Source organism: Pteronotus mesoamericanus, unplaced genomic scaffold (assembly GCF_021234165.1).
Source record: "Pteronotus mesoamericanus isolate MK-2021 breed Mesoamerican mustached bat unplaced genomic scaffold, CSHL_Meso_final scaffold_31, whole genome shotgun sequence".
Classification (NCBI taxonomy): Eukaryota; Metazoa; Chordata; class Mammalia; order Chiroptera; family Mormoopidae; genus Pteronotus; species Pteronotus mesoamericanus.
Window position 1 is genome coordinate 16,273,061 of NW_026555312.1, and position 19,523 is coordinate 16,292,583.

Here is a 19,523-nt window from a genome sequence, read left to right on the forward strand (position 1 = left end):
AATTGCTTATCTGATTTCTTGCAGTTCTTAAGGTTGAACAAATAGCTCAGTAGATATTTGCTTACCTGCCAATACAGATGTGTTGTAAGAATTACGGGTGTGATGTAAAATTGCTCCTCACAATCAAGGAATTAAAAAATCAAACTGAGTTTTTCCCAGGGATCCCTTTGCCAAAATTTTGGGAAATTTAGCTTTAAAAATACTAGGTAATAGTTGAAAGAATCAAATGGATCTAATAATCATATTTGCAGAAAAATAGACAGTAGTAATGATAATTTGTTGAGCAGTTGCTATGGGACAGATATTCTGCTATACAATTTGCATATATGCCTTGCTCTCTATTTACGTACTCTTTATTCAATAACTTTTTAGTGAGTGTTTATGTTGTGCAAGATTCTGGGCACTCAAAGGTGCTTGAGATATACTGTCTTTGAATTCAAAGAGCTCAAAGGGCATCAGTGTAGTAAAGGAAGTATTATAAAGAGTAGTATGACAGATGGGAGAAACTCTACCCCAGGTAGACATGGGAAGAGATGAAGCTGGTGAGTCAGGGACACGTTTTAGAGAGGATAAGGCTAGTGGTCAGTCTTAAAAGATAAGCAGTCAGTAGGGGAAGAGGAGGGGCTGGGCATTATATGTAAAAAAGTATAGAGTTACTGTGTATGTTTGGATCTACAAGCAGTTTGGGGTTATTGGAATTTAAGTGTATGACGAGGGGCAGCTGGGAAAAAACTGTGAGAAGCCTTATATAACATTCTACTGAGCTTAAATCTTATTCGGTAGCATTTTAAATAGAAAACGATTGGTTCATATTTTCATTTTTCTCATGTTACACAACTGATGGGAAGATAAATTCAAAGGGTATAGTACTGGAAATAGCGAACTCATTTAGAAGGCTGTTGAAGCAGACCTCATAAGAAATAAGGATCAGACCTTGATCAGTGATGGGTGGAGAAGAGCATAGTTTTAATATTTTGAAGTAACATTGACAGGATATGATGGAATGATGAAGAGAGAAATCAAAGCTGATGCCTGGGTTTCTTCTCTGTTGGTTCTTGCAATGAACCATGAATCTAATAATGACTGTAAGAAGTAGTACAATATATTTGAAGATAAAAAAAAAATGGGACTCTTAGCCATGTGATCTGACTTCATGGAAATCAGAAGTAGCCAAAGAAAAAAAGCCTCCTGGAGTTAAGGTGGCTCTAGGTAATCACAACAGCTGGAGTTCATGGCTTTTCACTTTAGTTCTGCTGAAGTGATTCAGCTGCAGTCATTAGTTTCTGGTTTTCTTACTTCTCTTTTCCTGCTTATTCTTTCCTTCCTATTTCAAATTCCCGAGAGACGTATCAGATTGGACTTGCTTATTGTCATCATTCTCAGTTGGGCAAAACTTTTCATTATGTGCTGTGGCATGAATTGGTGGCTTTCGTGCCAGGTGCTAGCCTTAGCTGAATCAGGTGTAGGGGTGTGTGAGGATAGTTACAACAAATAAAAGATCCTCCTGGCACAGGGATGATCTGGGCTCCACTTCTTTGAGTAGGGAAAGTATGTGAGGCAGTTTCTCCCAGAAAGATTGGTATGGACCACAACTGACCTGAGCTTGGGAGAGATCTACAGCACAGCTGATTTCAGAGTTACCTCTGGGAGTGCATGAGGGAGAGCATGAAGTGAGAAGAGCAGTGGGCCAAAGATGGAACCCCGAGCAACACTACCGTTAAAAGACTGGATGGATCCCAAGAAGGAATGTTAAGAGGAACCTGGATAGAGGAGAGTGTGGTGTCACAGAAGCTGAGTGAGCAGGGGTGGATCAGAAATGAGGAAGTAATCTTTAGTGTCAAGTGCAAGAGATAGGTGTAGTGAGATAGGCACAGAAAATTTTCCACTGAATTTGGAGATTAGATCACTGTGACCTTAGGGAGAACAGTTAGAATTCAGTGATGGGGGCAAAAATCAGAATAAAGAGAAGGGACCAAGCAGAGAGGATAGTGAAGGTAGCTTACTCTTGAGAAATAGAGATGAGGAAAGAGATTAGGCAGTGCCTGTAGGAGGATGGAGGCTAAGGTGGGTTTTTAATGGCTGGCTGATAGCAGAATTATCACATTCCATCTGGGAATTAGTTTCTAATGTCAGCATGCAAGATGAAAATACACATAATCCAAAATTATTTCTAAAACTCCCTTTAGAAAGTACTGTGTTACAGATAGTTGTATCATTTCTAAGTCAGTCTCATTTTAGTTTGACTCTGTCGGTAAAACTAGTGACATGAGTTAGATGAGAGTATGATGTCAGTCCAGGATTTGGAGTCCCAATAAATGTATACAAAATCTAACATTTTAACAAATAAAGTAAATAGTAACTATGCTGTTTTTAAAGGTTATTTTAAAAGTCCATTATGCTCACCACCAATCCCAGTGCATTATAGCACAGGAGCATATTTATAGGGTGGGGCAAAAGTAGGTTTACAGTTGTTTGTATGGAAAATAACACAATAATTACTAAATAACAATACAAGAATAAACTTTTTTGCATACTCACAACTGTAAACCTTTTGCCTCACCCTGTATTTTGTGAAAAGTGTACACATTTTTTTTTTTTTGACACCTTATCCTTATAGATTGAGGAGAAGGAAAGTAAAGAGGGAGAGGATGAAAATACAAATTGGGAGGCTGACACTAAAGGCTTAGAGGGAAGAAAGCCTTTCAGGGGCACAGGATGGATAGTCTTAAAGAGAAGCGTATATACTATTCACTCCGGTAATAGTGGAAGAGGTATAGAATGTTGCAGACACAGACCAGTTTGTAATAGGAGAGTGGAGAGTAGAACATGACCATATATAATTTTAGAGTCCCATTTAAGTTGCATTTTATGATAAAGTAGGTAAGGTAGTTTGCTCATTTGAGTTAGAATAGAGGACTTAAAGCTTAAACTGAGTGACGAAAATGTGGACTAGACACTGAGGAGAATGGAAAACAAGCAAACTAAAGATTTCTGATTGTATTGTTGATAGCAGTGGGAGAGCCCTGCTAACTTCATAGCAGTGGCTCTTTGCAAGATTACTGAATGTTATTCAGCAGAGGCCAACTGCCTATTGCAGGAGTAGGAAAGGTAGATTATAGTATTGATCTGTATAGGCTGGGGTTTTGCCAGTTGGGTGTGATGGAAGGATAGCTAAAATCAAGGATTTTCTCTCAAATGCCTATCCTTCTGATAAACCTGGGAGCCCTTAAGTGACTATCATGTAAGCCCATCCTGGAGGAGGAAAAAGGAAGATAAAAACAAACCAAGGAAGGGTCCAGCGATTTTGAAGAATAGCTACAAAAGTGAAGTATTTAGAAAACGGAGATGATAAGATGGTGCATCCCAGAGGAAGATACAGACATTTCTGCATAATGCCAAAAATGTGTTGGGGGAGTGGGGAGAACTGTCACGTTTTCCATAAACGTGCACTCTAAAAGTAGTAGGGCTTGTGAGAAAAATAGGGTTGAGGCAGACCACTTAAAACCTGTGGAATTTTGTAACCAGAGTACTACAAAAATAACAGTCCTACTAAAATACAAACCCAGTTAAATTTCCACTGGCATTTGTGCCCAGTATCACAGGCCTGCTGATCTTTCACATCCTTAAGCCCCATGGTTTGGGCTTCCTTCTTAGAGATGTGACTGCTTGACTGCGCTAATCAAAAGTAAAAATCTGATTCATGATTTAGCCCTTTTCACTTTTTTTTTTTTTTAACAAAGAGGAAATACATACTTTTAGCTATTAGGAAGAATGGCTAAAATCCAAAGAAAATGTGACCGCCAATTGCTGGTGGGGATGCAGAACAACAGGAGCTCTCAGACATTGCTGGTGGGAATGCAAGATGATTTGGCTGTTTCTAAAAAAGCTTTACTAGTTTTACCATAGGATCCACCAGTCAAGCTCCTCACTATTTACCCATCTGATTTGAAAACTTAACGCCCACACAAACACCTGCACATGAATGTTCATAGCAAGTTTCTCATAATCACTAAAAGCATGCAACCAAAATGTCTTCCTGTAGGTGAATGGCTAAACTGTGGTACACCTATACAATAGAATATTATTCAGTGATAAAAAGAAGTGAGCTATTTATCCATGCAAAGACACAATGCATCTCTTTTAAAATTATATTTTATTGATTACAGTATTAGAATTGTCTCACTTTTTTCCCCCCTTTGACCCCCACCCAAGGAAATTCCCCCACCATTGTTCATGTCCATTGGTCATGTGGAAAAGTTCTTAAGCCACTCTGTTTCCTATACAGTACTTTACATCCCCATGGCTATTCTATTACTACGAATTTGTACTTCCTAATCCCCTCACCTCTTCACTCATTCCCCCACACCCCCTTCTCATCTGGCAACCATCAAAACACTCTCCATATCCATGATTCTGTCTCTGTTCTTGTTTGTTTTTTAGATTCAGTTATTGGGAGGAAGAGAAGGTGGGATTAGCAAAAGCACAGGGGATTTTTTAGGTCATTGGAAGTATTCTGAGAGATACTGTAATTGTGACAAGAGTAAACCTTAATGTATGCAAATTTAAAAATCATTTAGAAGGGAGGGGAGAAATCCCAGGAGAGAATGCAGAATGTGACAACGTAATCTTTTACAAATGTATGAAACAGCCTCAGAGAAAGGGCAAGGCAAGGTGCTGACCTAAGTAACTTCGAAATCAGTGGAGTCTGTAAAACTAAAGGTAAAAGAAACTACAGAAGTAATGAACTCCTGTTGATAAAGTCGTATTCTGGGAGGATATGAGTTAACACTTCTGATGCTGCTATATACTTACACTGGAACTGAGCAATTAAATTAATGGATGGCAGATGATGGAAGCTAGGTTTCCTACCATTGGAGTGGAATTGTACAGATAAGCAAAGAGAGGAGATTAGAGTGATCCATGTGATAATGGATTAGAGTTGGAAATGTCACTACGAATTCTTGTTTGGATATTGTACTCTTTTTTGGATAATATTGACAGAAATGATTACATATGGAAATACAGATATGTGTATATACAGTGGTTTAGTATACAAACATATATAGTTCCTTGCTCTTGTCAGTGAGGGGACCTAAAAGTAATAATACCTTCATAACAACCAGCACACTGATGCCTAGAGATTGGGTTTTAACACCATTTGCCAAGACTCCTTGGAGAAATTGCTCATTCTAGGACTGGGGCAGGAAAGAATACTAACATCTTGTAGTGCCAGCAAGTAGCAAACAAAAACAAAAAACATAATTGGAAGTATGTCAGAATGGTAGAGGAGCCAACTGAAAAAATTTCCAATAGCGTAGGGGGGAACAGTGTGAGCAAAAATACTAAAGAATTGAGTTGGCCAAAAAGTCTGTTAGCTTTTTCCACAAAAGACATGTTTTTCATTTTCACCAATAACTATTGATTTGGGTATTTTGAGTATGTCGGCTGTCTCCTGCTATTGGCTTCTAGTGGGCAGAGGTCGGGGTGCTGCTAAACATCTTCCAAAGCATAAGACAGCCCCACAACGGAGAATTATTTGGCCACAATGTGAGTAGTGCCAAGAAACTCTGTGCACCACTTTTTGACACGTTCAGTCAGTCACAGCACCTTCTTCATACATGGCACAAATCTTTTTTTTTTTTTTTTTTTTGCATTTCAGTTGCATTTTTACCTTTCTTAAAATAATGAACCATAATACACCAAAAATGTGTATTTTCTTTCATCTTCAGTATTAAAATAGCTGCATAAAAATTTGCCCATTTTGTTAATATTTTTTTAAATGTATGCTGGTATGACAGCTGTCACAATACAGTCTAACAGAATTGTTTCGAATGAAGTTAAAGACAACAAAGTGCTTGCTAGTAGAGCCATCATATGGAAAAAACATAATGGACATTTGGGCCAACCCAATAATATTGAATTACAACCTAAAGTGCAAAATAAATATGCATGAAATGTATGAGCCCATACAGATAAAACCAAAGAGGAAATATTTTTAGCACTTTTTGATCTGCACTGCACTTGAATTTTCCCAGATGGCTTAATGTGTAGGAATCCCAGTCTTCATTGACTTAGGGCCTTTTGTATGTTGCTAAACTTTTGTCTTCAGTTCATTAATGTAGTGGGTAAAACTGTGTTACAAACTAGATGACTTCTTTATTATGCTGACATCATTCCTGAATTTACCAAGTTCATACCAGCTAATTTGTATTCAAGAAATGTGTTTTGTAGCAGAACAGATTTTATGAGAATTTAATATTTCGGAGGTGGAGTAGTTTCAGGAGATCAGAGTGTGGCTCCAGGAAAGAATGACTGAAGTTAGGGTGGTTGTCAGCAGGAATTAAAATGCAAAAATGTTCGAGAATTAAAATTTAAAAAAGTAAAATAATCACAAATGAGTGTTAAGTGTGTTTATGCTGTATGGGAAAGATGTGTGTTATTATGATGGCATATAAAAAAGGAGGTTAGAGCAAGTCAGAAGTGAGAGAAAGAATAATTCAGGAAGTAAAGCTTGACCTGATACCTGAATGATGAGTTGGACCTACCCAGGCTGACAAAGAAGGGGAGTGCTTTCCAGTTTGAAGGAATTGCTTGAAGCAAAGACTGGCCTGGTGAGTGTGGCTGGAACAGAAAGAAGGGAGGTAGAAAATGCAGGGGGAGGGTGAGATCAAACAAGGTTTTCAGGAAGTTTTATGTTTTTCCTAGGCTGAACGAGAGGATTTTTTAGGAGTTTTAGTTGTACTGAGGGATAGTGGCATAAGTAAGGCTGATTTATATTTCCAGAAAGGCGCTTGGCAACATGTTGGAGAATGGGGGGGGATGGAGTGGGCTGTATTCAGACTCCCTCCTTTTTCAGGGAAATGTAGTCAACAGATTGTTTGAATAGAAAGAGCTAAACCTTGCTAGCCTTTGAGTTTTGAAGCAATAAATGTATTTTCTTCTTGAACCATGTAGAAAACAATATTGAAGAGTCTGTGTTTTTAAAAGTTTACCCTTTGGTAGTATGAGGTTGTATTTTCATCACCACAGAATTTAAGGTAATGAAATTCCTGCTGATGAAATTTATTAGAAATGGGCTCTTCAGTCTCATAACACTAGTCTCACCTAAGTAGTAGTGTGAATCCTTTCACTGTTACATCCAGACTTTTTCCTAAGTCTTTAAATACAAAGTTAATTTTAAAATGAGATGTCCTTTTAACATTTACAGAATTTTTCTACAGTGTCTTAGTAGAGCATAATGAATGTAATAGAATCTTAAATATTTATGATTGTGTAGTTTTTTTACTGTTATTTTTGTATAATGGAAAAATGTAGGGGATTTTATTTTATTTGTAAAAGATTTTACTTATTTATTTTTAGAGAGGGGAAGGGAGGGAGAAAGAGGGAGAGAAATATCAATGTGTGGTTGCCTCTCTAATGTCCCCAACTGGAGACCTGGCCTGCAACCCAGGGATGTGCCCTAGACTGAAAATCGAACCAGCAACCCTTTGGTTCGCAGGCTGGCACTCAGTCCACTGAGCCACACCAGGCAGGGAGGAAAAATACAGGGGATTTTAATTCATACATGGATTTAAACACGAGTCTACTAATTTGGATAAGGTTATATAACCTTTGTAAGAATTTTTCCATTAAAAAAAATGAGATTAACAGATGTTGAATGAGAAAAATCTACACAAAAGCACCTAATACTTTGAAAGATTGTGTAACCCAAATATTTTCTTTCTGTTTTCCCAAAGAAGTATCAAGGATAAGAGATGGGAATACGTGTGAAATGATCCCAGAATGCTCATTGTAACTAAATCCTTCCTATGGGTTCTGAGCTGCACTGGATCAGGCTTTTTGAATTTAAATCCCAGCACAAATCCTGGTTTGGAATTCTTACCTAGCAGTATGACGTTGAGCAGATTTCTTTATTTTTGCCTAGTTTCCTCAATTGTGAAATAAATGATACCTACATCCTAAGTTGTTTTGAATGCTAAATAAGTTAATAAATATAGTGCTCTTAGAACAGTGCTTTTTACATGGTATTAAATGTATGTTAACTATTATCATTTATTGTTATTATTTAAGTATATCTTGAGATTACCTTATTCCTAAAAGTTTTGGTCACTTCCTTTCCAAAACACAAAAACCAAATATAAAAGCTAGTTGATTTAGGACTCCAGGGTTAATCAGAGTTTTCTTTGGATTTATTTTTAGCTGTATAACATTTTAAATGCATTTAATTTACATGACCTTTTCCCAGACTAGTCAATTATTTTAACAATTTTACTGAAAAATGTTTTGCTAAAACCATAACTTACTGAATATTTATTTTTAAAAAATTATTGGTATCATTTTGCAGATTTGTGCTGTTATTTCTTTTTTCTGCTTAGTTCAGTAAATTTATTACCTCCATGTGTTAAAGCAGTTTTGTGTGTGTCTGTATGTTTCTGCTTCCATTTTTATGTTCTTAGCTAAGTTTATCACTGCCCAGTGGTCACTTCTGTTCATAACACATACTTGAGACATCTATAGACACAGGTTTTCCTGGTAATAGAAAGGAGTGATTGAGTTCAGCATTTTTTTTGGACCAAGTAAACATGGGCTAGTTTGCATGACAAGTGTAAACTTAACTGTTTACTGATAGAGTGTGCACTGATAATTTGGTAAGGTGTATGGTAAGGGAACATAGAGTCTCGTTACTTTGTGACGGTTGTTATATGGCTAAAATATCATTTATGATTTCAGGTTTTTTGTTTTAAAATAATCACGGTAAATTTAAGGAGGGGAATTCTGCTCCTCATGAAGGTATTGTTGTCAAATGACTGAAAGGTTAATGATGTAAGATTTTACTGGGTGACGCATATTTAACCAGAACACCTGAATAATGATTTAAACTGTTGTTTCTCATCCGTGCTTTTTGGAGATTGTGGAGACTTGTCTCACTCTCTTTGAGTACTTTTTAACCAGCTACTTTGGCTTCTGTCTTTTTCTTCTGTGGTTTTATGGGAATATTTTCTCTTCCTTACTTGTTTTTATTCACATGCTAGCTTTCAAGGTAATTTGTGTCTTGAAGGAGGGACAGGGGAAGTGATTGTGAGTGATGGAAACCCTATGGGATTAAAATGAGGACTAGCTAATTTAAGTTTAAAAGCCATGATCTAAAAGATTTTCTAAAGATGTCAGCAGTGGTATCGTGTTATATTCCTTTCTTTGAAAAAGAAAGAAAATACAACTAGAGATTAGATATTTCTCAGGCTGTAATTGACCAAAGAAATTTTTATAGGTGAGTCTTTGTATAGAATTAAAGGAACACAATTGTAAATTCTTGAAGCAATATAGCTCCTTTGCCAACTCAATCTAATTGTATAAAATTTCACTTAAAAATATACTATGTGATATAGATGCTTCTCATTTAAAAAAGAGGCCATTTGGCAAAATAGCATTGTTGAGAAATTTATTTTTTAATTTTTTTAAAAGAATTTATTTATTTTTAGAGAGAGGGGAAGGGAGGGAGAAAGAGGAAGAAAAACAGCAGTGTTTGGTTGCCTTTCCTGCGTGGGACCCGGCCTGCAACCCAGGCATGTGCCCTGACTGGGAATCAACCAGTGCCCTTTGATTCTCAGGCCAGCACTCAGTCCACTGAGCCACACCAACCAGGGCTGTTGTTTAGAAATTTTGTAAATGATATGTAAATTTAAATTGATAAAATTAAGATTATAGTCTCATGTTCTTCATATGCAGCCTTTTTCCTCTTAAAAATAAGTCCTCCCTGAAATACTTCTCATAAAGGACTGCTAGGTTCAGTGTGTTCAGATTCTGAAATTTTATTAAAACTAATAATGTGTGAAGAGTTCCATGACTAACCTGGGCTATTTTGCATATTGGATTAATTGTGATGATCATTGAGTCTTTAATTTTTTGTACTGATTGAAGCAGAAATGTATATATTATTCTATAAGCCATATTTGTTTCTGAATTATTTGTTAAGATTCTCATTTGAATATTTCATCTGATTTTTTTTTTTCTTTTCTCTTTTGTATGCAGGTCATGGCAAAACCCCAAAAGATGCAGCATCGGTTCGTGCCACACATCCAATACCAGCAGCCTGTGGGATATATTATTTTGAAGTAAAAATTGTCAGTAAGGGAAGAGATGGGTAAGTGTGAATTGTGGTGGAAAATTTTTTGCTATTCTTGGGTAATCATTTTTGTTTTAATTCATAATGTTTATGTTGTGATAGGAATCTCAGAAATTTTGATAATTGGAAAGTGAAATCTGAATCTCTCAGTATAGCAGGTTGGATCTGATTTTGGTTAGATTCTAGTTGAAACTAACGCTTGAATTCATGAATTAACCAAATTTTTCTAGTAGGTTTGTCATTAAAATGGACAGTTGGAATTAAATAATAGAGAGTGACTCATTTTTCACCTTTACACTGTATTTTTCTGAACTCTGCTGAGAAGTTAAATCTTCTTAAAGCTTTGACCAAAGCCAAAAAATTCTTGGCATCTTATAGGGGTTGGGGCTTAGAAATTCAGGCTCAGATCAGGGAACTGTATACTTGTACATTCTCATTTGGAGGCAGTCCCAAGGGATTAGGATGTGGTTTAGAAACTTCCAGTTAGAACTCCATATAGATCCTGGAACCAACTTTTATATCACTGCTTTACAACTTGGAATGGGGATGGGGAGGTGGGACATGTGTGTGCGTGTGTGCGCGCACGCGCGCGCCTGTATGCATGTGTACCCAGAATTACTTATGTGACCATTAAAAATATAGTAGTTTGGGCCTTGCCCCAAACATTCCTAAATCAGTATTTTTAGAAGTAGAGTTTGGGCAAGATAGGCATTGTGTGAAAGCTCCTTGGGGAATTTTGGTACATATGTCTGGTTAAGAACAAATTAACTGTTGGATTTTTCTGTGGTATTTCCTGAGAACTTCATTGTGGTATCAGAGATCCTTTAAAGCATCCATAGAGTCACTTGTTCAGCAACCAAGATAAAGTTCTTGGGCTGTATGAGTAAGTTGACCTGTATTTGAAGTGAATCATTTAACCCCCTTTTACTGCTTCTTCTACGTTTAATTTACAAAATAAAGTGTGTTCAGTAATTTATTCCTCTTTATTTGCTGAATATTCTCACATGTCAACAGTATGGAAAGTAGAGAGTGAAAACTTGGAATTCACTGATAACTTTATTTAACTGCCTCAGTTTTCCCAGGGTGATCAAGCCAAAGATAAAATCAGAGAAGTCAAGGATAAAGTGGTTGGAGACCCAGATTGAAATAGGCAAATGATTGTAATCATTTCTAACTACTGCTGCATACTCAGTAAGCCATTTCTTTTTATACTCCAATTATATCTTCAGCCCCATTAATGCTGGTGTTGTGCAGAACAGTTCCCAGGGTTCTTTTTTCACTCTACATATTCTTCCTTTGCATGATCTTAACCTTGTATTTTCATGACTGCAAATACCCTGATGAATCTCAAATCTAAACTCATTTCAGTCTGTTCCCCTGGGCTCCGGACCAATATATCTAACCAGATGTTTGCATTTGAATATCCTACAGGCATTTAATTGTAGTTTGTCTGAAATCTATTTCTCAATACTAGCTTGGTTACTTGTTTCACTAGTGCTAGAAACTTGAGAAATTTCCTGCTTTTACTTTCTTTGTCCCTCTCTACAGCTTCTGCCTTTAGTCAGGTCTTAGTAATTTATCCCCTAAATTACTGAGGTGGTTAGTTCATTGGTCTCCCAGTTGCTCCCTGATTTCTTCTTATTTTATAACTGTTGTTAGTGGTCTTTTAAATACAGAACTGAATTGTGGCTGTCTCCTTGAGATCATTTGGTACACCTGTTGCTTTGAGGCTACAATCTAAAACTTTGTTATGGAGCAAGGGCTCACTCCCTGACACAAGTAGAAGCCAATTAGTAAGGCACCAGATTTTGAGAAAAGAAGAAAGCTATATTGTGTAGTCAACTGGCAAGGAGACAGGAGGCAGAGCTCAAATCTGTGTACTTCAGGGTTTGGGATGAGATTTAAGGGGTTAAAGGGAACAGACTGGTATGCACAAGTGCTGCCAGGGCAGGTTTCTGTAGGAGGGCTTTGGACCTTGGTTATTTATGGTAAGATAAGGTAGGTACTTCAGCATGAGATCTTTTGGACAACAGAGAGATCATTTCTGAAAGGGTTCAGTTCTCTCCCAGTCCTTTGGTGGGATTGGGGTGGGAGTGGGGTGGACTTTGGTTCCAGGTGTAATAGGAAGTCAGAATTCTCTCCTCTACTCTTACTTCCCCTGCATGACTTGTGGTTTTGTTCTCTTGTCTCTGAAAACTCAGTATCTTGTTAGAAACAGGATAAGGCCAGTTTGAGCTAGTTCTACAATTGTAATTTCTTAGTAGGGTCCTTCATGAAGATTTCTTTTTTAACTCCCTTCTCATTTTTAGTCTCATCTCTTTGTTGCCAGGATCCTTCATTCTTTTTTTTTTCTCCTCATTTTTAAAATTAGACATATTTTACATAGAGTAAAATTGACGATTTTTAGCATGGAAGTCTGAGAGTTTTGGCAGATGTGTACATTCATGTAACTACCACCACAATCAATATATCCAACAGTTTCATCACACATATCCCCTTCCCAGATTCCTCCATACTACTTTGTAGACAATTGTTTCCCATCTCCAGCCCCTGGCAACCAGAAACCACTCAGGGAAAACACTGAGTGGTTTTCTATTTCTGTAGTTTTGCTGTTACTGGAATGGTTTATAAATGGAACCATATAGTTCTTGGTTTATCTATTATTTCCTTTTGAAAATATAAGTGAATAATGTCATAGAAAACTGAACATTTCTCACAGATAACTGGTGATATAGGTTGCTTTTCAAGAAAAGGGAAGTGCTTAACTGAAGATGGAAGAAACTTTAAACATTTTTGTTACTTTTGAAATTTTTTTTTTTAATAATGTGATTTATTTGCATTGCTATTTTGGCTGTTAGTATGTTTTCACATTTAGAGAGTTACTTTTATACTAATACCTGCAGTTCCCTCCTTTTAAGATATTCTCTATTGTGAGCAGTAATGGAATTAGCTAGTAACCTCTTCATCTTTCCTTCTGTCTTCCCTGATATCTATGTTTTTGGCATTTAAAAATTTATTATTGATTTCAATAAAATAAAATTCACTTTTGGGGAGTGGCATGTATGGTTCTGTGAGTTTTGACAAATGAAATATAATCATGTAATAACCACCATAGTTAGGATATGGAGCAGGTCTTTACCTCTCAAAAGTCTCTCTTGTTGCCTCTTTATAATCAAATCCTCCTACCCCTAACTCCTGGCAACCACTTATTTGTTTTCTCTTCCTAGTTTTTCCTTTTCAAATCAGAATGTCTCATAAATATAACCTTTTGAGTTTGATGTTTTTTCACTTAATGTGGTACATTTGAGAGTCATTTTAGGTAGTCCAGTGTATCAATAGTTCCTTCCTTATTTGGTAAACTCCCCCATCTCCATTTTGTTAATTGTATATCTATACACAACTCTGTTACCTCATCATTTAGTGTTAGTTCTAAATTCAAAATGGTCAACAGTCACCACCAGATCTTATTGCAAAGCTTCTCTTAGGGTATTTTGATTGTCTGAAGCTCATTCTTTGCTGGAGAGCTCATGGGGACAATGCTATTTAAGTCCTGTCTGGTTCATAACATACTTGTTTTTGACCATTACACCCATTATATTTGAAGGTTTCATTGAGTATAAAATCCATGGCTTACATTTTCTTGTGAGCTCCGTGGACTTGGACATGCACTATTATTGTCAGTCTTGTGCCATTTTTTTCCCTTACATGAAACTTGGTATTCTGTTCACATGTTGAGAAGATTTTTCTTTTCTTTTTAAAGTACCATTATTTATGTCTTGTTAACCTTTATGTAAGGCCTTAAATAATAGGTTCAAGCCTTGTTTTGTTTCAGAAAATTTTCAGTATTTGCCCTGTTTCATTACATAGACTTCTTTTGGGAGAGACTTCAACTATGAGTGTGGGTTGGATCTTCTTTGCCTAACTTCTATTATCATTTGTTCATGAAACCTTTTTCTATGCTTTTTTATTTGTTTATTTAAACATTTTCCTCCATTTAGTTCCATATTTATCTGTGGGATCTGTTCACTCTTGTGTTGCATTTAGTTTGTCCTTATTTCTGATATAATTTTTCTTTTTTTAAATTCTTATATGATGCAAATATAAACACTGCCCACTTAAATTAAAAATTGAACATTTCTTATGAAAAAGTCTTAAAGATCCAGTGTAAATTTTAAGTTATAACACTTGTGAAGAAAAATGTTATTGCTGAAAAACCAGACAGTAAAATACACCCCAGTCTCCATAGTTTTATAGGTACATATCACTTGGTATGGTGAATAGCACCTGAAAAGTTTATAAAATGGAAATTTGAAGCAGTTGCTTACTAACTGATTTGCATGATTTGGAATCGCTGCTTTTCATTGTTCATAAGTTTGTAAGGACATGCTGAAAAATAAGAGGATTTTAAATAAAGATTGCAATGTAAAGAATTAATTTTATTAAACAAATTTTACTTTATTAGAATCATAAATAATTTAGTACCTATGAGGTATAAAGTAGGGTTTGTTTTATACATAATATGTGATAAATTCTTCTTCTTACCCTCTATTTAATATTATAACAGGAGTCTATTTAAAAAGTCAGGAAACCAAGTTACGTTTAGTTGTTGTAATTAACTGTGGATGAGATTATTTAACAAAGAGTTTTTAGAGGAACTCAAACTAGTAATATGCTTTTGTTGAACTTAGAGTTTTGTTTTCTTAATTATTGCTTAAAAGGCAAGATAGATGAATAGATATTTGAAGGCCATTATAGTACACATGGCCAGGCCTTAATTTGAGGTAGTGTGTATTTATATAGCTTTTTGAGAAGTAATGGCAGAATTATGCAGCTGACAGTTTGTTGAATATTATTGTGGACTTTCTAGATGCAAGAAGTAGAACCTGTTAATTTTTTGATTGCCATAATCCTTCTGCTGTGGGAGGAATAGGGGCAGGGTAGTGCAGTATATAGAGAGAAATAAGTAGCTGCTTTATGTCAGCACAGAGTTAGAGTTAGAATTAGAATTGGAACAGAATTTTGTATCACAGACAAGAAATCAGAATGCTCTAGGTTTGAATGATAATATTGAGAAAAAGAATTTTCATTTTGTTATAAATTATTAACCTCAATTTTGTTGGCTCAGATAATCATCTAGTGATTAGTACTTAATCTGTAATATTTTGTATTTGCATATTCTTGAATTTTGTACGTTATATGAATGTATGTGTGGGATATGGCATGGTAAAATTGTGGCCACAGGAGGAAATAAGAACAAGACTTGGAAGGAAGTTTATTATACTCACAGGCCCCAGAGACCTGTGAGGATAACAGAGAGAGAATGACACTCAGTCACAAGGGGAAGTATCAGATTTTGGACAAGTGGCAGAAGACCGGAGTGAGAGGAAGAGTGTTTATTGGGGTTCCGAGAGAAAGACAAGGCAGGGCAGGGTGAATTGTTTAGGATTGGCATGTTTGAATAATTCTAGTGGGTTTTGGCCTGTAAGGGTGGTCTCTAGTCGTCTGGTTCCTGACCCTGGGATGATTTACGGCAAGGGAAATACTGGCTTGTGAGCATCTGTCTGAGAGGGCGGTGAGGACGTGGCTGGGGCTGTTGACTTGGAATTGATTGGTTTGTACATATATGAAAGGGACGTTCCCGGCCAAGACCTTTTGCTGTCTCTAAGAAAGGGCTAGTCCCGGGGTGAGCAGTCTCTCCCTGGCCAGAAAGCTTTTAAAGATGTCTAAACATCATATAAAATACAGCAAAACAAACAAAAACCATAACTAGTACAGTGATCAATTAAAGTTTATCTACTTGCTTTGTCATAAAATCTCTCATGTATTCGTGATCTTTCAGAACTTTGGCTCTCTAAGACAGTTACTTTTTTTTTGTTTTTTTAATAAGTTCTTAAACCTTTTTGATTAGTGATTGCTTTTCTTCATTTAACCCTGAAATAGGTATGTTTTAAAAACCTGATTGGAATATTTTCCCAGGAGCATACGTAACTTCTGATGAAATGTTTTTGGGTTTATTTTATAAATCACCAGTTGAATGTATATCAGCAATCTACTTTTAATGCATTAAAGTAGTTATATGTTCCTTCTTCCATGTAAAGGAGTTGGTGTATGTTCATATCTCCTTTAAATGTTTGATTGGTAGTTTGTGAGTAATATGTAACGGTCCTGGTTCTAGTTATTTTCCCCATAAGCTTTTTTTAAAAAAGATTTATTTATTTATTTTTAGAGAGAGGGGAAGGGAGGCAGAAACGGAGAGGAACATCAATGTGTGGTTGCTTTTTGTGTGCCCCCAACTGGGGACCTAGCCTGCAACCCAGGCATATGCTCTTGCTGGGAATCAAGCTGGCGGCGACCCTTTGGTTTCGAGGCCAGCACTCAATCCACTGAGCCTCACCAGCCAGGGTCCCATAAGCATTTTAGCCACAAGTGTTTTTGCTGCACAGCTAATTGGCCATAAGACAATTTGGCCGTAAAAGAACAAAAAAGAAGGATGTTTAAAAATACATAATGAAATTTGAAAATTAATATCAAAATTTTAAAGATGTTATCACAAAAAATGAAAATATATTGTCTTAGAAGTCTTTTGTTCATTTTATATATATATTTTTTGCTTGTTGATTTGTCTTGTTCAACGTCATACTTTTTCTTTTTCACTAAAATTTCTTCATTAAGAGAGGTGTCAGCTTCCAACCAAAGAATTGATAATTAACGCTCTCTAACAACTTGTGAATTAGTAGCCATCTCTTTTATATTTGCCATAGCTTGGTGAACTTTTTGGTGTTCATAGGTGGGAAGAATGCTCACTAAAGGATTTGCAAACTGATACGTTATCATTTTGTAGTGTAGTATACAATTTGGCTTTACATGTAGCTTTGCAGTTTGGCTTTATACTTGGTTGTTATCCACTATTTGGAAGACCACCAGGTCTACTCTTGTCACTTCATAGAGCATTATGGGGCTAAGATTTATATAATATTAAAATGAGACTATCGTGAGAACCTTGTCAATGGAGAAATGAAACCAAACTGACAACTAATTTAAATACATTGCCCACCAAATGTAAATCAAGTTTTCAACCAGTTATTTTATCTTGTATGGCAAAATTAGTTGTGCGGCAAAGATGCTTATGGAGAAACTACTAGACTCAAAGTGTCGTGATGAGGGGGCGGGGAAGAGAGAGAGACACGTGTAGGCACACTCCCGTGCATACCAGTGCTCATTTCGTGCTCTTAATGTGTTGTGTCATTGTATTCATGATGCCATTCTGCAGAAATAAAAAACTTCATTTCAAAAGATATTATTCGGTAATTTTTAAGTCCTGTAAGACAAGGTCTCTCTTGTACCTTGAGGAACATGAAGAAATTATTCAGAATTTTAATATTTAAAATTAAACATCAAGCAAGGAATTTGAGATTTCCATTATGCCCATTAGATGAATGCTTACTGAGAAGGTGACATTTAGTATAATTTGAAATTTTCTTTATGTCTGAAGTGTATAAATGTGTGTTAAGAAATTAGTCATAAAATTGCTTTTGAGTTTCAGATTAAGGTACTGGTTAAATGCGTTAAAATGAAAAGATAACTACAGTCCTTATAGGACAAAAATCTATCTAGCTCGCCAGTCTTTTGAAATCGCTAAAAATGGAATAATTTCATGTCAACCCTTCATATTTACCCTTTTGGAAAATATGGTTAGTTTACATTTCCAACAAATGTACAAGATGTTTCACAACATGCACTGCTCCTAATTATTGTCATATATCTTTACATTTAATTAAATAACTTTTTATAGCAGGATTTATAATTACCATATAGGGTTTTTTTGTTTTGTTTTTGTTTTTTTAAGGCTTTTTGGATTCTATCAGGGACTGGCGAAAGTTGGATGGCTTCTCAGTTGCAGGGCTGTGTCTGCCTGTAGCCACCCAGTTTGCATAGCGGCCTGAGTGGGGCCTTCCTGAGATGGGGGCGGAAGTGCTGCAGAACTCAAATGCATACATGCATAGTGGTTCACTGTCCCGCATGGAGGTTAGCCCTGGTTTTTATATAACAAGCAACAATGCATTAAATGTTATTATAGATAGTTTTGCATATATCCATGATTATTTTCTTGGGATATATAAAGTGAAAAGTGGTTTGCCATTTTAAGGATTCTGTTTAATACTGGTAAAGTCGCATTTTTCATGTTTATTTTCATGTGTGGCTTTTTTATTCAGGTATATCCTTTTTAAAAATTTATTTTAAATTAACATACAGTAAAATACACTGTTTTTGTTTGTACAGTTCTGTGAGTTTTGACTAATGCATAGAGTCCTACAGCGACCATCCTAATCAAGACACAAAACAATTCCATTACTCCCCAAATTTCCCTAAAAGGGAATGCCCCTTTATTCATCTCTCCTACAGCTTGTAACTTCTGACAGCCACTGAACCATTCTTCCTACCTCCCTGTAGGATTTCTTTTTCAAAACTGACTTATAAAAGGAGCTATGTATTATGTAACCTTTTAAGACTGACTTTCATTTCATATAGTACATTTGAGATTAACAGATGTCGATGCTTGTACCAGTAGTTCATTGCTTTTCATTGCTGAGTAATACTCCATTGTAAGAATGTACCACAGTTTATTCATTCCTTCACCAGTTGAAGAATTGGGTTGTTTCCAGTTTATGTCAATTATGAGTTTATATCTACAGGATAATTGAACAGATACTACAGAGAGTTCCCATATACCCCTCTCCTCCCCAGTTTCCCCTATTAATATCCTGCATTAATGTGGTACATTTTTGTAATTGTCGAACCAATAATTAATTCAAGTCCATAGATTGCATTAGGGTTTGCTCTGTGTTGATCAGTTCTAGGGTTTTGGCATAGGCATAATGTCAAGTATCTACTATTACAGCATCCTACAGAATAGTTTCAGTGTCCTAAAAAGCCCCTGTGATTCACCTATTCATGCTTCCTTCTCCCACTGCCCTCCATTTTCAGACTTCTGATAACCACTGCTCTTTTTACTGTCCCCATGAATTTACATTTTCTAGATGTCATAATTGGAATTACATGGTATGTAACCTTTTCAGACTGTCTTCTTTCACTTAAGCAATATACATTTAAAACTTCTCTGTCTTTTTATGACTTGATAAATCCTTTCTTTTTATCAGTGAATAATATTCCATTATATGGATATACCACTGTTTACCCTATTGAGAAACATCTTAGTTATATCTAGTTTTTGAGAATTATGAGTGAAGCTCCCATAAACATTCATTTGCAGGTTTTTGTGTGGACATAAGCTTCTTCAGCTCATTTTAGTAAATGCCTAGATGCATGATTGTTAGATCATATAATAAGACTGTGTCTAACTTTGTAAGAAACTGCCAGATGTCTTCCAAAGTGGCTGTAC

General features: G+C 36.1%; 1 protein-coding gene across 1 annotated transcript in view; it reads left to right on the forward strand.

The window, feature by feature from the left end:
• The window catches only part of RANBP9 (RAN binding protein 9), an 86,995-nt gene that overhangs the window by 4,350 nt on the left and 63,122 nt on the right, over positions 1–19,523 (forward strand). The window contains exon 2 of the mRNA XM_054591881.1: positions 10,030–10,141. Coding sequence (XP_054447856.1) covers positions 10,030–10,141 — 112 coding nt within the window. The remainder of the gene's footprint in view (positions 1–10,029; positions 10,142–19,523) is intronic.